Source organism: Salminus brasiliensis, chromosome 21 (assembly GCF_030463535.1).
Source record: "Salminus brasiliensis chromosome 21, fSalBra1.hap2, whole genome shotgun sequence".
Classification (NCBI taxonomy): Eukaryota; Metazoa; Chordata; class Actinopteri; order Characiformes; family Bryconidae; genus Salminus; species Salminus brasiliensis.
The window spans coordinates 27,049,494-27,065,244 of record NC_132898.1 but is presented as its reverse complement, the minus strand read 5'-3'; the positions used below and the strand labels follow the sequence as shown (position 1 = coordinate 27,065,244).

General features: G+C 41.7%; 1 protein-coding gene across 1 annotated transcript in view; it reads right to left on the bottom strand.

Annotated features, from left to right (window-relative positions):
* The window catches only part of adamts9 (ADAM metallopeptidase with thrombospondin type 1 motif, 9), a 92,284-nt gene that overhangs the window by 59,476 nt on the left and 17,057 nt on the right, over positions 1-15,751 (bottom strand). Inside the window, exons 6-17 of the mRNA XM_072665386.1 lie at positions 15,229-15,353; positions 15,025-15,065; positions 14,781-14,886; positions 10,848-10,994; positions 9,603-9,744; positions 8,033-8,137; positions 6,497-6,642; positions 5,402-5,583; positions 5,094-5,230; positions 4,462-4,579; positions 4,150-4,245; positions 1,127-1,293 (exon numbers count right to left, since the gene is read on the bottom strand). Coding sequence (XP_072521487.1) covers positions 1,127-1,293; positions 4,150-4,245; positions 4,462-4,579; positions 5,094-5,230; positions 5,402-5,583; positions 6,497-6,642; positions 8,033-8,137; positions 9,603-9,744; positions 10,848-10,994; positions 14,781-14,886; positions 15,025-15,065; positions 15,229-15,353 — 1,512 coding nt within the window. The remainder of the gene's footprint in view (positions 1-1,126; positions 1,294-4,149; positions 4,246-4,461; positions 4,580-5,093; positions 5,231-5,401; positions 5,584-6,496; positions 6,643-8,032; positions 8,138-9,602; positions 9,745-10,847; positions 10,995-14,780; positions 14,887-15,024; positions 15,066-15,228; positions 15,354-15,751) is intronic.

Sequence of the window (15,751 nt, the reverse complement as noted above, 5' to 3'; positions counted from 1 at the left end):
AAATACCAATAAAATAGATATAAATACAGCAAAATATGTAGTAAAGTAAAACAAATATATGATTCTGTAAGGAATTTAGTGTCTATTATAAATGATTTGATATTTGAATAAAAATGACTCAGTATCTACTATGTGTTTTAGTGTATACTGTGAATGGTGCAGCAATTGCTAGAAATGATTCCCTGTTCACTAAAAATTATTCAGTATCTACTATGATTTAATAACTAATTTAAATGATTTAGTAACTGCTATCAATGATTTCTTGGCTACTAAAATGTAAAATATCTAACAGAAATGATTCAGTCTCTACTATAAAGCATTCCTTTCCAACACACATGATTCTTTATCTACAAAATAATCCAGTAAGTAATATAAAGACTGTGCATCTATTATAAAATGATTAAGTGTCTACTGTAAATGATTCAGACACCAATATGATTTAGTCAGCTGTAATTGATTCAGTGTTTACTTTAAATAATTCAGTATATACTAATAAAGATTTGGTAACTGTTATAAATGATTCAGTAACTGATACAAATGATTCAGTAACTGTTCTAAATGATTCAGTAACTTATATAAATGATTCTGTAACTGATATTAATGATTTGGTTACTGTTATGAATGATTCAGTAACTTATATAAATGATTCTGTAACTAGTATTAATGATTTGGTTACTGTAATGAATGACTCAGTAACTGATACAAATGATTCAGTAACTGATTTAAATGATTCTGTAACTGATTTAATGATTTGGTTACTGTTATGAATGATTCAGTAACTGATTTAAATGATTCTGTAACTGATTTAATGATTTGGTTACTGTAATGAATGATTCAGTAACTGATTTAAATGATTCTGTAACTGATTTAATGATTTGGTTACTGTTATGAATGATTCAGTAACTGATTTAAATGATTCAGTACCTGATACAAATGATTTAGTAACTGATATAAATGATTCAGTAACTCTTGTGGTTTGAGTGCGAGAAATGGAAGTATAGGCCCACATACAGGACTTCAGGGTTAAGTGTCTTTATAGACGCAATTAAAGAATATTTGTTAATAATCAAACCTAAATAATCAGAATTAGTAAGAACTAAAAGTTCAGTTAAAAGTTGGCTGTTACCTGGACTATGATCTCCTCTTCGATACGGTCAGTGCAGTTGAGTCTCTCGATAACGTGGTCAGAGCCGCTGTACTCTATAATGGCGTTCCCCACTTTGATTTCCCTTTTGAACATGCTGACCACGAAATCTCCATTGAGTAGATATTCTCCACGACTGTTGGACACGGCTAGGAGAGCAAAGATAGAGAGGAGAGACGTTACTAGAGTTTAAATTAGAACTCAGCGGGCCGACTGAGTTTGTGGACACAGATTAGGGCTTGTCCTGGATTAAAGCCCTTTTTAAATAGAGAATTGGCGGCATTAACGTGACCCATCGCAAGCCTTAATCCAATGCTAGTGTGCGGAAAACTGGTCAGTTGAATAAACGCTCGGGCCGTGACTAAGTCTAATGAGCTCGGAGATCAATGTAGGTGGAAACAGGTGCGGCCGTCAGGGTGTTTTAGACAGATTTAAGCCATTTTTTTTTTTACAAAATAAAAGCTCAAAGAAATTATCCGCTTGCTGCGGACCGGCCACTTTTGGGCCTCACGGAGACGGTGAGCGGAAACCTTGCCTGTTTCCATTGATTGTAAGGTTTAGCAATAGAGAGGAAAGATGAAGCTAATTGGGCTAAAGTAGTGCAGCATTCCTCGGAGGGGCCGAGTCTTCCTGTGCCGCAGTCAGTCTAGTGCACAGATTCACACTAATGCGATTATGTAGCTTATTTCCTGCGTTACTTTCCTCACCATTTCACACATCACAGACCCTAGCCCCTTCTCACAATCCCCCCATCCGTGTGCATCTGACTTCTGTGTGATTGTCCCTAAATACTGCTGATTTATCCTTTCTAACAAAAGCTGCTTTCATTGCAAATGACTCTTCATATAAATCAGCACCTTTCCTTTAGAAACAAGCAGCTAAGAAAAGAATAAAATAACATTTATAAATGAGTTATAACAACATTAAAGGGTCTATATTGTGGAAGATCTGATTTTCTTTGTTGATTAGAAATAATGAGTTTAATGAAGTATGTAAAAATTTAACATTAGTAAAAGAATGGACCCTTTAATATTAGTTTTAATATGGACCCTTTAATATTAGTTTTAGTATGGACCCTTTAAAATAGGTATTGATTTGGACGCTTTAATATTAGTTTTAATATGGACCCTTTAAAATTAGTTTTAGTATAGACCTTTTAAAATAGGTGTAGTTTGGACCCTTTAAAAAATGTATGGGCCTTTTAAAATTAGTTTTAGTATGAACCCTTTAAAATTGTATTTATTACAGACCCTTTAATATTAGTTTTTATATGGACCTTTTGAAATTAGTTTTAGTATGAACCCTTTTAAATTAGATTTAGTATGGACCCTTTAGTATTAGTTTTTACATGGGTCCTTTAAAATCGGTGTGGTTTGGACCCTTTAAAAATTAGTTTTAGTATGGACCCTTTAAATTAGGAAAAGTATAAGCCCTTTGAAATGAATAAATAACTGTATAATAAAAGTAAAAGAAACAGCACTTTTCCTCACTGGGAGAAAAGTGAATGCAATATCATGGGTATATTTGGTTCCCACCTGGAGATAAATACATGGCCATACACACACAGTTGTCATCTCCAGGGCACAATGAACTACTCGAACTACAAGCTAAGGTCTTTCCCCCAAGGTTTCCAAAGTGTTCCGGCCCATTAACACGCGAGCATGTGTTGAGCACACTCTTAGCCTCAGCTCGCCCTGCTTTCCGCACGAGACCACTGGCCGCAAGCACACCTCACCCTCTTCTCAGTTCTAACCAAGCTCCTTCTAATGACTTGTGCAGCCTCCTACACGCTACATGATGGCGGGCAGTAGACCAGGCTGCAGCACCATCCATCAGATGACGTCTGGAATCAATCAAGTGCCAGCGAGTAAAAAATAAAACCCCAGTGTTGAATTAGCACCTTGCCAGTGTTGAATGAAGATTGTTAAGAGGTGTTAAAGGAGTTAATTCCAGACTACAGGTGTTAAATTAACACATCATACATCATCTACTGACGAGACCAGAGCTGGGGGGTGTGGAGAATGACACGTCGGATGTTGCTGTACACATCTTGGTCCTCGTACAACACATCTGCATTAGGTGCCATTATTAATGGGCTTAAATGTACACTGTCAAGTTTTTGCTTTGTACAGTAAAGTGAAGCAATAAATCCAGCAGCTTTGGCTCAACGGAGTCTCTGGGTTCTTAAAATACACTTTATAAAATAAAGAGAATAAAAAGTGTCCCACAGTTGAATTTATTTTACCTTAAGTATAAGTAAAATTATTATATATAATTAGATGTATTTTTCTAAATATGAATATTATTCACATCATATTTAGAGAGCGAGAGAGAGAGAGAAATACATAATTATTTTATTGGAAATTATTAATTTTATCATTGTTGTTATGCATAATATTAATAATAATAATAATAATAATAATAATAATAGTAACAATAAATACAAGAATAGTTCAATATTTAGTTCAAAAATATAATAGTTCAAAAATATATCATACAATATCACAATGTTCTGATGCATTGTTAGACGCCATAAAATATATAACATAAGACATAATAGTAATGTATTAATAGTATTTTTTTAAATAAAAAGAACTCTCTCCCTATATGAACATATTTAATATATTATACAATAATAAAGTAAGTATTATTACAAATAATAATCATATTTGTTATTTTCTTATATTAAAATATTATTATTTGTATATTGTATTTGTATTATTATTATAATTATTATTGTGTTATTGTTATTGTTTCTTATAATAATAATATTAATTTTCCAATAAAATAATTGTGTATATTTATATATATTTATATCTCTGTATAATATATATAATTATACATAAGTAAAATAAATGTAACTGTGGGACACTTGTTTTTCTTTATTTTGTAAAGGGTATTTTAGGGACCCAGAGACCCTGTTAAGCCAAACCTGCTGGGTTTACAGCTTCACTCCAGGCTAACGATACACTAAGTGAATTCAGACACATGAGAAGTGTACCCACCGAGGTAGTTATCATCCTCTGGTTTTCCTGAGAAGCTGTGCTGTCGCACATCGATGTTAGTAGCACCACTGGGGATTCGCACGACAACATTGTAACCTGCAGGACAAACGAATCCATCAAATCTCAGTACAGTACACCCAATCAGACCCGATCTGCCACATATGGAATTACTTTACAAATACCCTGGATTCTAGTTTACGTACAGTGCTTACAATCCAGACTGGACCAAACTGAATTCACAGCAATGTAAATCAACCAAACTGAACCAAATTCAAGCCGATTTGAAAAGAAACCAGTTCAAAGCAAACCCACCGTAGTGCACTGTGTTGAACGTGCCTGCCACGGTCTTGCAGGAGGAGTTGTCTCCCCCACACACGCCACATTTATCTCTCCTGGCCTTGGAGTTCAAAACGTGGTCACATCCCGCTTGCTGCAGAGTGAAAATATGGAAGTCAGTGCTACCGTAAGCCATACGTCAAATACAGCGTAACGGTGGTGCAGTAGGCAGCAGGCAGTGGAAATGGGCAGATACTGATGGTATTATCAACAATCTGTGTCTAAGTAACTAAGTGAGATTAATGGATAATAAAACGAGAACTGCTGATAGCTGCTAAGCTATCGAATTATCTCAGAATCAGTAACTTTACTTGGAAAAGAAGATAATGTAGTAACATTTTATGCATCTACTGTCATGTGCAAAGGTTTAGATACCCCTGTTCTGTTGATTTTCTAAGTGTAATTAAGTAAAAACACTAAATATTGCATAATGTGTGTGTGTGTGTGTGTGGGGGGGGGGGGGTCCTAAGTAGTGAGTGGGAACTGGAAAAGACTACATTGAGGAGTTAACAGTAAAACACATCATCTGCCCAGGGGTGTCCAAACATTTGCATGCACTGATCTTCAATACTGCCTTAGAACAGCTTGCATCACCACCACACACTCACCCTGCATAGGCCCTGCACACATATGTCGTTGGTGTCGGGGCCACACGGAGTGCCGTCGATGACGCGGTCCCTGAGCTGATAGTAGGCCGTGCTGCCGGCCACTCTGCAGAAGAGCTTACAGCGGTCCTTCATTAGAACTGCAGCAACACATTGAAAAACATGGAGTCATCTTTCTGTACATTCACCTTAAAGAATCTGCTCTTACACCATGTGTCCAAATGTTTGTGGACATCCCTTCTAATGAATGCATTCAGCTACTTTAAATGTGCAAATTCACACAAAAAAACAACAACCCAAAGGCCACTTACTGCCGCTGTACTTGGGCACCCAGCGCACGTTTGGAGGTAGACCGTTGATGTTGAAGTGGCGCCCGTCGAAGGCGGCACACTGCTCCTCTCTGAAGTCTTTGTTCTGCTTGGAGCACGGCTCAGAGTTGCAGGAACGGAACTTCATCCTGCGCCCCACGCAGTATTTACCCCCGTTTCTGGGCCTGGACACAAACATAAACACAAGCACCGGCCCCTTATTTGTTAAATATCCCCGGTTTTCAGCTGTGCCACTAAGCCAGAAGAACAATCTAGACCAGCCTTGACCTTCAGCTGACTTTTAATGGGGTCTTGTTGCTGTCACCATTTCACTGCTGCTCCCTGACCCCTCATGAGTGTTAATCCCTGTTTGGGACGTGGCCTCTGTTGTGCCCAAAGGACAGAAAGAACGCACAGCTGTGCTGTAACTGATCGCTGAGAGAAAATGCAGGCTGTTATGTAGGAATGATGGCTGGTCTACAGTAGGCCATTCGATTTGTCCCTGTATGGAAACACCCGAATGCTTCAGTACTCTACTGTCATTCAGGATGAAGAACCCAGCCGATATGCTCAGGTGGGGCTCAAAATAGGTGGAGCCTAGTCTAGGTGGGTTCCAGGTGGGCTCCGCACGAGCCATAACGATAACCTCATGTGATAGGTCATAACCACAGGTCATTTGGCCTGTGGAACAGGTGCTTCTCAGAAGTATGGAGGCTCTCGAGGAGGCATTTAGTTTCGCTGTGAATGGCAGACACCTCAGGTCGTTCAAATCTGTGGAATACCTATGTGTTCTGAACATGTAGCTGCTAACTGTCAAACTAAACTTTCCTGATCAAGGTGAAGGCAGTGTGTAAATGGAGTAGCCACTCCCATTTCAGTCATTCATGCTGAGATTGCTCATCCCGTCTGAATCGGTCATAGATTTGACAGACGTCCTGTAGTAAAAGGACACTACTCCACTTTCTCATGTAAAGCTAATCCCATCTGAGTTTCCCAAATGGGCCAATGGGTCTTTGCTCTTACTTGCCATTGACCGCAGTGCACTTTAAAGACACTTTAAGCTCAGCTGAGACACTATAAAGGGCATGCGGCACTTACAGGGGTCGGTTGCAGTCCCGGACGGCGATCTTTATGCCCCCTCCGCAGGTGCGTGAGCAGGAGCCGAACGGACTCCAGACTCCCCACGCTCCTTCGACTGGTACAGAGTCGTGCTCCTTCGGGATGCACAGGCCATGTTTGCAGTGCTGCTCACAGAAAGGGGAGAAGAAAGGTAAGGGAGACAGATCAGACCTGCAGCAAATAAAACGATCTGAAAAAAATATGACCTGAAGATCTTCAAAAGTGGCATTACAAAAAACAAACAAACACATGAATAGGGATTAAATGCAGCAGTAAATGGATTACAACTGTGTCTCTGTAAGGGGAAACAGATAGAGAGGAGTACATTAGTGCACGTTATAGCAGAGGATCTGTTCCTCCTTTAGGAGTGAGACCACATCCAACAGCAGACTCTGTTCCGAGTTATGAGGTGTTCTGGTCTGAGCAGCATGTAGACAAAGCTGGGGGGACCCAAACACGTGAGAACCACTGGAGCTCAACTCGCCCCAAACATCAGAATGAGATTGTGGACCGTAGGAGAGCAAGTTAATTAACACCTACCTAAAAAACACCTACATGGAGATCAAAAACCACTGCAACTGGCAAGTCATGTACTGTAACAGCAGGAATATATATATAGAGATATATCGAGATAGACAGAAGTATTGGGACATCTGCTCATTCTCTATTATAAACAGTTTATCCTGCTTTTGCTGGAGTAACTGTCTCTACTGCCCAGGGAAGAAGACTTTGTGCCAACTTTTGGAGCATGGCTGTGAGGATTTGATTGCATTTGGCAACAAGAGCAACGTTAGTGAGGTCAGGACTTTAAATGTAAATTTAAATCACCGCCTTCCAAAAGTACTGGATGGAGCGTCAACTATCCTTGCAGAGAACACAGTTCCACTGCTCTACAGTCCAATGCTTGGGGGCATTCATTAGAAAAGGTGTCCACAACTATTTGCACATAGTGTATATGTCTGTAAAATGGCAATTTTAAAACATATAACATTGATTTTTACTGCAAACAATCTCGTTTCTATGTAAAGCTTTGTTATGTCATTTGAGATAATGAGATCTGGGATGTAACAGTTAAACCCTGCCTACTAATACTAAAGTTATAAGTATCTGCAGGAACGAGCAGCTCTTAAATACTGTAAGATGAATATGTTGGCATGTCAATGAGCTCGTTTTTGTGACATCGCAAAAAACAGTGGTTTGGCAGCTTGGCTTCCATGCATTTACCGTATGGGCTAGGAGCCCGATTTGGTCGTAGCCATGTCAGCTGAAGCTTGACATGCAGTGTGAGAGAGGACGTGATATCCGATTACACTGCTTTCCAAGCATTTACTGTATGGACTGCGAGTGGGCAGCACGCTACACAATATGGGCTCTTAAACGTGCGTTAATGTCACAAGATGTTATTCCAGACTTCAAAGTCACAGCACTTTTTAGTTACCTTGGTTTGACAGCTGGTGTATGTGTGTGTGTGTGTGTGTGTTTTGGTTTAATGGTGCCATTAAATGGAACACTCGCCTTTCCAGGAGCGCAGTCAGTTCCATCAGCCCAGGGCATGTGCTGGGTTCTGCATCCACGCTGTGCTCCCTCTGGGCTGGTGCACCACAGCCTTCGACACTGCGTCTGGAGATCATCCACACACATACACACACACACAAACAGTTGGCTCTAATGTCTCCAAACACACAATCATTAGGTAACCATCTCTCCTAAAAACCTCTCTCTCTCACTGTCTCTCTCGCTCTCTCTCTCTCTCGCTCTCTCTCAGTGAATACCCTTTAAACAAACACACTGAACATCACTGCACACACTGTACTACCCTGACTGTAGTTTAACGATGTTACGCAACCAGTGCTTAGATTCACAAACCAAAAACAAGGGCTCTTCTCCAGCCTTCTGGGTGCACACAGGCCTGAATTACACTCCATCTGATGCAGTCCACCTCATAGAGAGAGGCTCACAGTTAGTTGGCTACCATTTCAGCTTTAAAATGTACAAAAAAATGCGCTGGGTGCTATTAGGCTGGTTAGTATACCTGCTTTACAAGTTACAGACTTTAGGTGACACCGTGTTTACTGTGTGTAGTGCCTTTGTCCTTCACACAGAAGATTTTTCTATAACGAAGATTTGTTATTTGACGTCATGTCAAACCTGACTAACCGGAGAAATGTTACCACATACAGTAAATACGGCTAAACAACTAGCCTAGTATGTATTTGGGTTGCATGTATGCTAGCTAGATGGTGTATAGCTAATGCTAACTAATGTAACTGAAGTTTTAGTAAGCTACAGATCACACAGCTTTAAACCCTGAGCTACCTTGCAAAGCCATATTTCTATGCTATTTCCAAAAGTCTAAAAAATTCCCTTATTTATCTTGGAGTTTATAACAAGCCAGGCAAACACTGTACGATTTTAGCCTGCTTTTAAGCCTAATTTAGTCAAAGCCAAAATTCTGGATCGATATCAACTCAATCTGACGTTTGACATGCAGTGTGAAAGGGGGAGCGATGCCCATTACATTTCATTACATTATCGGCATTTAGCGGACGCTCTTATCCAGAGCGACTTACAAGGTAACTCGTATTACAGAGGTGGGCCAATGTAGTGTTAGGGGTCTTGCCCAGGGACTCTTATTGCTGTAGCACAGCATAGTCACCTAGACTGGGAATCGAACCCCAGTCTCCCACATGGTGTGGTAGCCCAGTGGCAGGTAGTGGTGTTATCTGTTGCGCCACACCAATCCCTGTATGCCCGATTAATGAGTAAGCAGTCAGACAACCGAATGGATTTCTGACATGTCTGGGAATTTGGGTCACTATTCTCGCAGTCTGAGCAGTCTCACAGGCATTCTGGAGACACCTAATGTTTACATGACAGCGACAATATGGTTCTACAATACTGTACATGTTGCAGACTGCAACAGATGGTCGCTATTTGAAGTGCCGCCTTCCAGAATTACATAATTAGCGGAATATTTGGCAATAAAACACAATGTATTTACACAAGCTTTACAGGACTTATCAAGCAGCTAAAAGACATAACATCCCGACTCACCATCATCAGAGTAAAGGTAGTGCTTGCTTACCATATATGGGCACACCTGCGTCCCAGGCCCAAATATGAGTTCACATTGTTTATTGACGTTGTATATCCGTCCGGGCTGCTGCTGGGACAGACTGTATGGCCTAGATACGGGCTCATCGAGTAAACACTCCCCGTACCCTGTGCTAATAAGAAACGATCAAAAAACGACTTCAAGACAAAAACAAAACAAACAGGGGGACACACAAGACACAGAAACACACCTTCAGTACGAGGTGAAGGGACTGCAAAGTAGTCTGCTCCCTCTGTCAGAGGGCTATGGTCAAGTCTATTGTAGTTTAACTGATTCAGAGGAAAGGAGTTTAGCTAATTATGTTTGTATTGTAGGTCAGTATTGAAAGAATGGTTTAATAGTAGTCATTAGACTGTATTTCATATAGAGCCTGACGAACAAACTTCTAACTTCTGATCTTTATCAATTCTTATCAGAATACAGGATTCAACAGTGCAGTGTTGTGTTTTGGGGGAATTTCACAAAGCAGAATTCCTCAGATAGCCAGGTAACTTAAATCCATTAGGCCTTATTTACCAACAGTTCTTAAGAAGAAATTTCTGAGGGCTTCGAGTGGCTCTGACACAAACACTATGGGCTGAGGAATCCAGAATCTTCGCCATCAGCAGCCAGAGCCCGAGAGAGCACAACTGGCCCTGCTCTTTCTGGGTGGGTAGATGGCATTGTCTCACCCCTAATCACTTCAGTGTGATGCATTAGCTGATGTATCAGAGCTAAGGATCTGATGCTTTCCTCCAGGTGCACTGGCTGCCTAATAATGCTCATTGGGGGCAGTTTGAAAAGGGGCGGTGGCAGATTCGCATGTATCAGAGGGGGAATTTGCTTGTCCAAACCCTCCAAGTGTCGGAAGCATTGCAAATAACAGGGGGAGTCCGAGTGAGTGGATGGGTTATTGGGTAATAAAAAAACATAAAGATTCTAATATTCCCAAATTCCCAAATGCTTTCTTATTTGGGATTTGTTCAGTTTACAAGGACAATGGGATCCATCACTGTCAGAGCGCAGCTGTGAACGATTCTCTGGTTTAAAAACACACCATGAATCTTAAAAAAAAAAGAAAATCTTAAGAAGATGTTGGTGAGTGAGGCCCAATCTTTAGATCTGTCCAATAGGAATGTTCCTCAGCTCTTCTCTTACTGGACATTCCTGGCCTTGGGGAAAGGCTATCTGAGTAAAGTGAGAAATCCTGCTTTGTGCAGATAACGGGAAACGTACTCGAGAAACTCAGTGATGTACTTCCTGCTGCATTTGGACCACATCCAGGGGTTGGTGTAGTAGTTGAGTGTAGGGGCCATCACATGCTGCTGATTCTTAACTCCGTCCTCCTTACACTTATTACTGTCGTCATGGGGCATGTTAAACCTGCAGAACACACAGAAACACACAGAATCTTGACAACCTTAAATGTAACTTATCTGTTATTACAAGACTGGGCAAGTTTGGTGTCGGCTTATTTGGTAGAGATGCACCATTCTTGATTAAGTGGAAATGTTTCTGGGGGTTATTCCACAAAGGATTTCTCTATTTAGCCAAATAACCTAAGCCTAAAGTCCAGCCTGTCCAATAACGAATGAGCTGAGGGCAAATCAATGTAGACAGATCTCAACTTTAGGCTTAAGCGACCGGAGAAATCCTGCTTTGTGGGATGCCCCCCTTGGCCATGTGCTTCTTTGGATAGGAGGGGTCACAAAGTACACACAGGTGGAAGCACTAATGACAAGGAGGGGCTAGGCAACAAACAAAGAAGAACATTTGGGGGTAATGAGCACACCCGTGTCCATTCATATTCGTAGTTTGACCCTACTGACCACTCCTGACTGACAGCTACAGCAGTGAGAACAGTAATAACACTGTATATGTGTACATGTGTGAAGCTAGAACAGATCACACAGGGTATGTAGACTACTGGAGAGAGAGGTGATATGTACAGCATAGCTCCGTATAGCACCAGGAGCTCAATCCCCACTCAGCCTACAGCCCACAGTGATGTCACCACCTTCCACCGGATAAGCAAGGAATTCCACAATCCCATCTTGTACATATAGGGAAAATAAATCTCATTAAAAAGGGAAAAGTGAGTTCCAAGCAGAAAAAAATAACTAATCTAAGCTCATAGTCACTCAGGAGAGCTCTGGACCAACGTCCTAAAATAACTGGACTTCCAGAGTATCTCTTGAACTTCTTGAGATATATATCATTTAGCCTACTACAACACTGCAGCCTGTCTATTTACACCAGGGGTGCACAAGTCCAGTCCCCGGGGGCCAGTCTCCAGCAAAGTTTGGTAGGTGTCCCACTCAAACACACTCACTTTGCCTGATAATTGACTGATAAGTTGAATCAGGTGTGTTTGAGAAAAGCAACCACCAAACATTGTTGGAGAACGGCTCTCCAGGACTGGACTTTTGAACTCCTGTCAAAAACGGAGAGGCTAAACTGTTGTAGTAGACTACATGATACAATCCCCATTAAGAAATCTCAAGAAGGTCTCCAGCAAAGTTTGGTGGGTGTCTTTCTCAAACACACCCAGTTTGCCTAGCAGGGCAACCACCAAACTTTGCTGGAGAACGGTCCTCAAGGACTGGACTTGTGTACCCCTGATATATACAGTGTATTACAATGAGTTACAATGAGTGCTTGAACCAGGATGGCTTTTTGAAAGAGGCACTTCAATCAGAACAGATGTCGTTTGCATGTAACACCCTTAAAGGCACAGTCTGTTCAATCCTAATGAACAGAGGTTAAAAAACGGTCAGGTAAGACGACCAGAATGCAAGAAAAGTGCAGCATATGGACCCTTTAAATCTGTACACCCAAATCATGCTCTCTTTTTTTGAATATGAAGATTGAAACCAGTCGACCACCGGCATCCTTAACGTAAGCCCTGTCTATTTATCTTAAACGCTTTTTAATAGTGCGCGAGCATGCAGGTCCCATCTCGCAGACCCAACAAAAAGCTTCCTCAGAAGGCCTTGAGAAGTGGCTTATCAGGTGCAGACACAGTTAACAGGCTGTTATCATGGTGTGTGAAAGGGCAACCAAAACATCTCAATGATCTGAACGTCTCTCTGAGACAATACATTACAGCGGGAGAGGGAACTGACTGCTTCTCAGCTGGACCGATATACTGAAGTCGTACGCGAGTGTGTTTGTGTGTGTGTGGTGAGGGGATCCATATCTCTTTCTTGGGCACTACATTGTAAAAACCTCTTTTTATTTAACATTTCTATCAGGCCAATCCTCTTTACACAGTTTCTTTTTTGTCATATTGATATGATGATATTTTGTAGATTAGCACATCAGCTAGCTTAGTTGCCTCAGGCAATTGTTTTAAAAGAAACAGCCTGCTAGTTAACTCATCTGTTAGGCTAGCTAGCTAGTTAGCACTGGGCTGTAAGAACAGCATTAGCATAATGCTAAAGCTGATGTAACCAGTGGCTAAATCAACCTTCAATCTGACCCCATTTAAATCTAAAACCGCTATGGGATATTTAAGCATACCAGCTAGCTTAGTTGCCTCAGGTACTTGTTTCAAATTACCAGCTAGCTAATTCATTTCTGATGCTAGCTGTGTTAGCATGTAGGGCTGAAGTGAACAGTGGCCAAGTCAACCTTCAGTCTGACCCTATTTAAACCTAAAACCGCTACGGGATTTAAGTATACCAGCTAGCTTAGTTGTCTCAGACACCAGTTTCAAATGACTAGCCAGCTAATCAACTTGTCAGGCTAGTTAGCTAACGCTGGGCTGTAACAACTGCGTTAGCATATAGAGCCGATGTGTCCAGTGACAAAGTCAACTATAACATCTAAAGCCGCGATGGGATTTTTAAGCATGCCAGCTAGCTTAGTTGCCTCAGGCAATTGTTTAAAATGACCAGCTAGCTCATTCATTTCTGAGGCTAGCTGTGTTAGCATGTAGGGCTGAAGTGAACAGTGACCACGTCAACCTTCAATCTGCCTCCATATAAATCTAAAACTGCTACAGGCAGTATAAGCACTCCAGTTTATTAGCTTAGTTGTCTCAGGCAATGGTTTCAAATGGCCAGTTAGCTAACTAACTGGTGGTCTAGTGGCTAGGATTAGGCGCTCTCACTGCCGCGGCCCGGGTTCGATTCCCGGTCAGGGAAGCCTTTTGGCAGGGGCAGTGGTGGCTCAGCGGTTAGAGCGCCGGGATATCGATAACAGGGTTGTGGGTTCGATTCCCGGGCTCGGCAAGCTGCCACTGTTGGGCCCTTGAGCAAGGCCCTTTACCCTCTCTGCTCCCCGGGCGCTGGAGTTGGCTGCCCGCCGCTCTGGGTGTGTACTCACTGCCCCTAACACGTGTGAGTGTGTGTTCACTACCAGATGGGTTAAATGCGGAGGACACATTTCGCTGTACAGTCCACACTGTACAGTGACGAATACGTGCACCTTTATCCTTTAACTAATCTCCTAGCCTACAGAATATCAATGAAAAAACTGACATTCAGAACCTGTAACCGGCGTAACTATGGCCATAGCGATTATTTAGATTATTTTAACACACTGTTAACACATTTTTTAATTGTTAGTACTTTCCCGACTGTGTGTTCATGTACTGTCTCCTTAAAAAACATACTACCTTCTACTACCTACTAAAAAAACTACATTCACCAATGTAAAGGTGCACGTATTTGTCACTGTACAGTGTACATTTAACCCATCTGTGGTAGTGAACACACACACACACACACTTGTGAACTAGGGGCAGTGAGTACACACACACCCAGAGCGGTGGGCAGCCAACTCCAGTGCCCGGGGTGCAGAGAGCGTAAAGGGCCTTGCTAGCCCGGCCTAGCCCGGGGCTTTAACCGCTGAGCCACCACTGCCCACCAATGTCCAGTCTGTGCCATGGAAGCAACATGGAGGAGAGCTCAAACACTGAGCCAACTGAGCAACTCGAGCAGCTTATATAATCCCTTATTAATGGTGACTGAGGAAAAATGTTTGGTTCATCGTGATCTTGATTTGAGGTCATGTCGTCCAGCACTACTGTAAACAGTTTTATATCTAAGCTTCTCAAAGAAAACAATAAGAGAAACCCAAAGTAGTGAATAATCTCAGTTCTCTACAACTGTAGAACATGCAGGCTGAGAACCAGTGACGTAAGGTGATGGGGTAGTCACTTACACATGGCCGAGCTCATGGGCAATCGTGAAAGCAGTACTGAGGCCATTATCTTCACTGATGCTGCAGCTCCTGTAGGGGTCGCACACTGTGCCTAACTCCGCAAGGCCTGACAATGCAGAGGGCAATCGGTATTAGTAACATCACACACATTACCATCTCCTCCATCATATGCTTATCAAAATTCAACAATTCACCGTCATCCATATCGGCATCAACCACAGGAAATGACTGAAACAGGCTTTACCTAAAGTATCACACTTGTCTCGGGCTCGACAGATGTCCTGCCTGTGGAAACAGGAATACAGATCAGACGTAAATACACCAGTAGACGTGATAGTCGAAGGCTGCTAATAATGATGCATGATGGTTTATCGGTGCAGGTGTTACGGACATGCTAACCGCTAACATCTGAACCCTGCTAACAAGTCAATGTTAACTATGTTAACACCTGGTGATGAGGATGGCCGTGTCGTGGTGGTTGTGGTGGTTGTCGTCGAGGTGGTTCTGACCCTGCTGCCATATACAGAAGTTCTTTAAAGTGGACTGTGCATTGAAAGAGATAACGGGACCCTCCTGTGCAGAGAGAGAAGCAGTATTAATGAAGCTCCAATTGCACATTTCATTAAAAGAGAGTCATTAGGACTACTGGATGACGTGCAGCAGATTTTGAGGATGAATCACTGTACTCGGTATGGGAGAGTATCTGAGTGCTCTGTCAAAATATTGGGATAAATATTATTAATATAGTATCTTTATTTTTACCCATTTTCTCCCCAATCTGGATCATCATTTACCCAACTCACACATATTCACCCCCTGACACTGGGACCAAGACCTAGCCTACACTGCTAAAAGTACAGGATCCTCAGGGGACCTTTGGAGGTTCTTTAGTTTGGAACTATGGAGGAACATTTTAAGGTGCTTTGAGGAACCTTCAAGAAAATGTTTTTAGCAGAAAAACTGAAGAACTT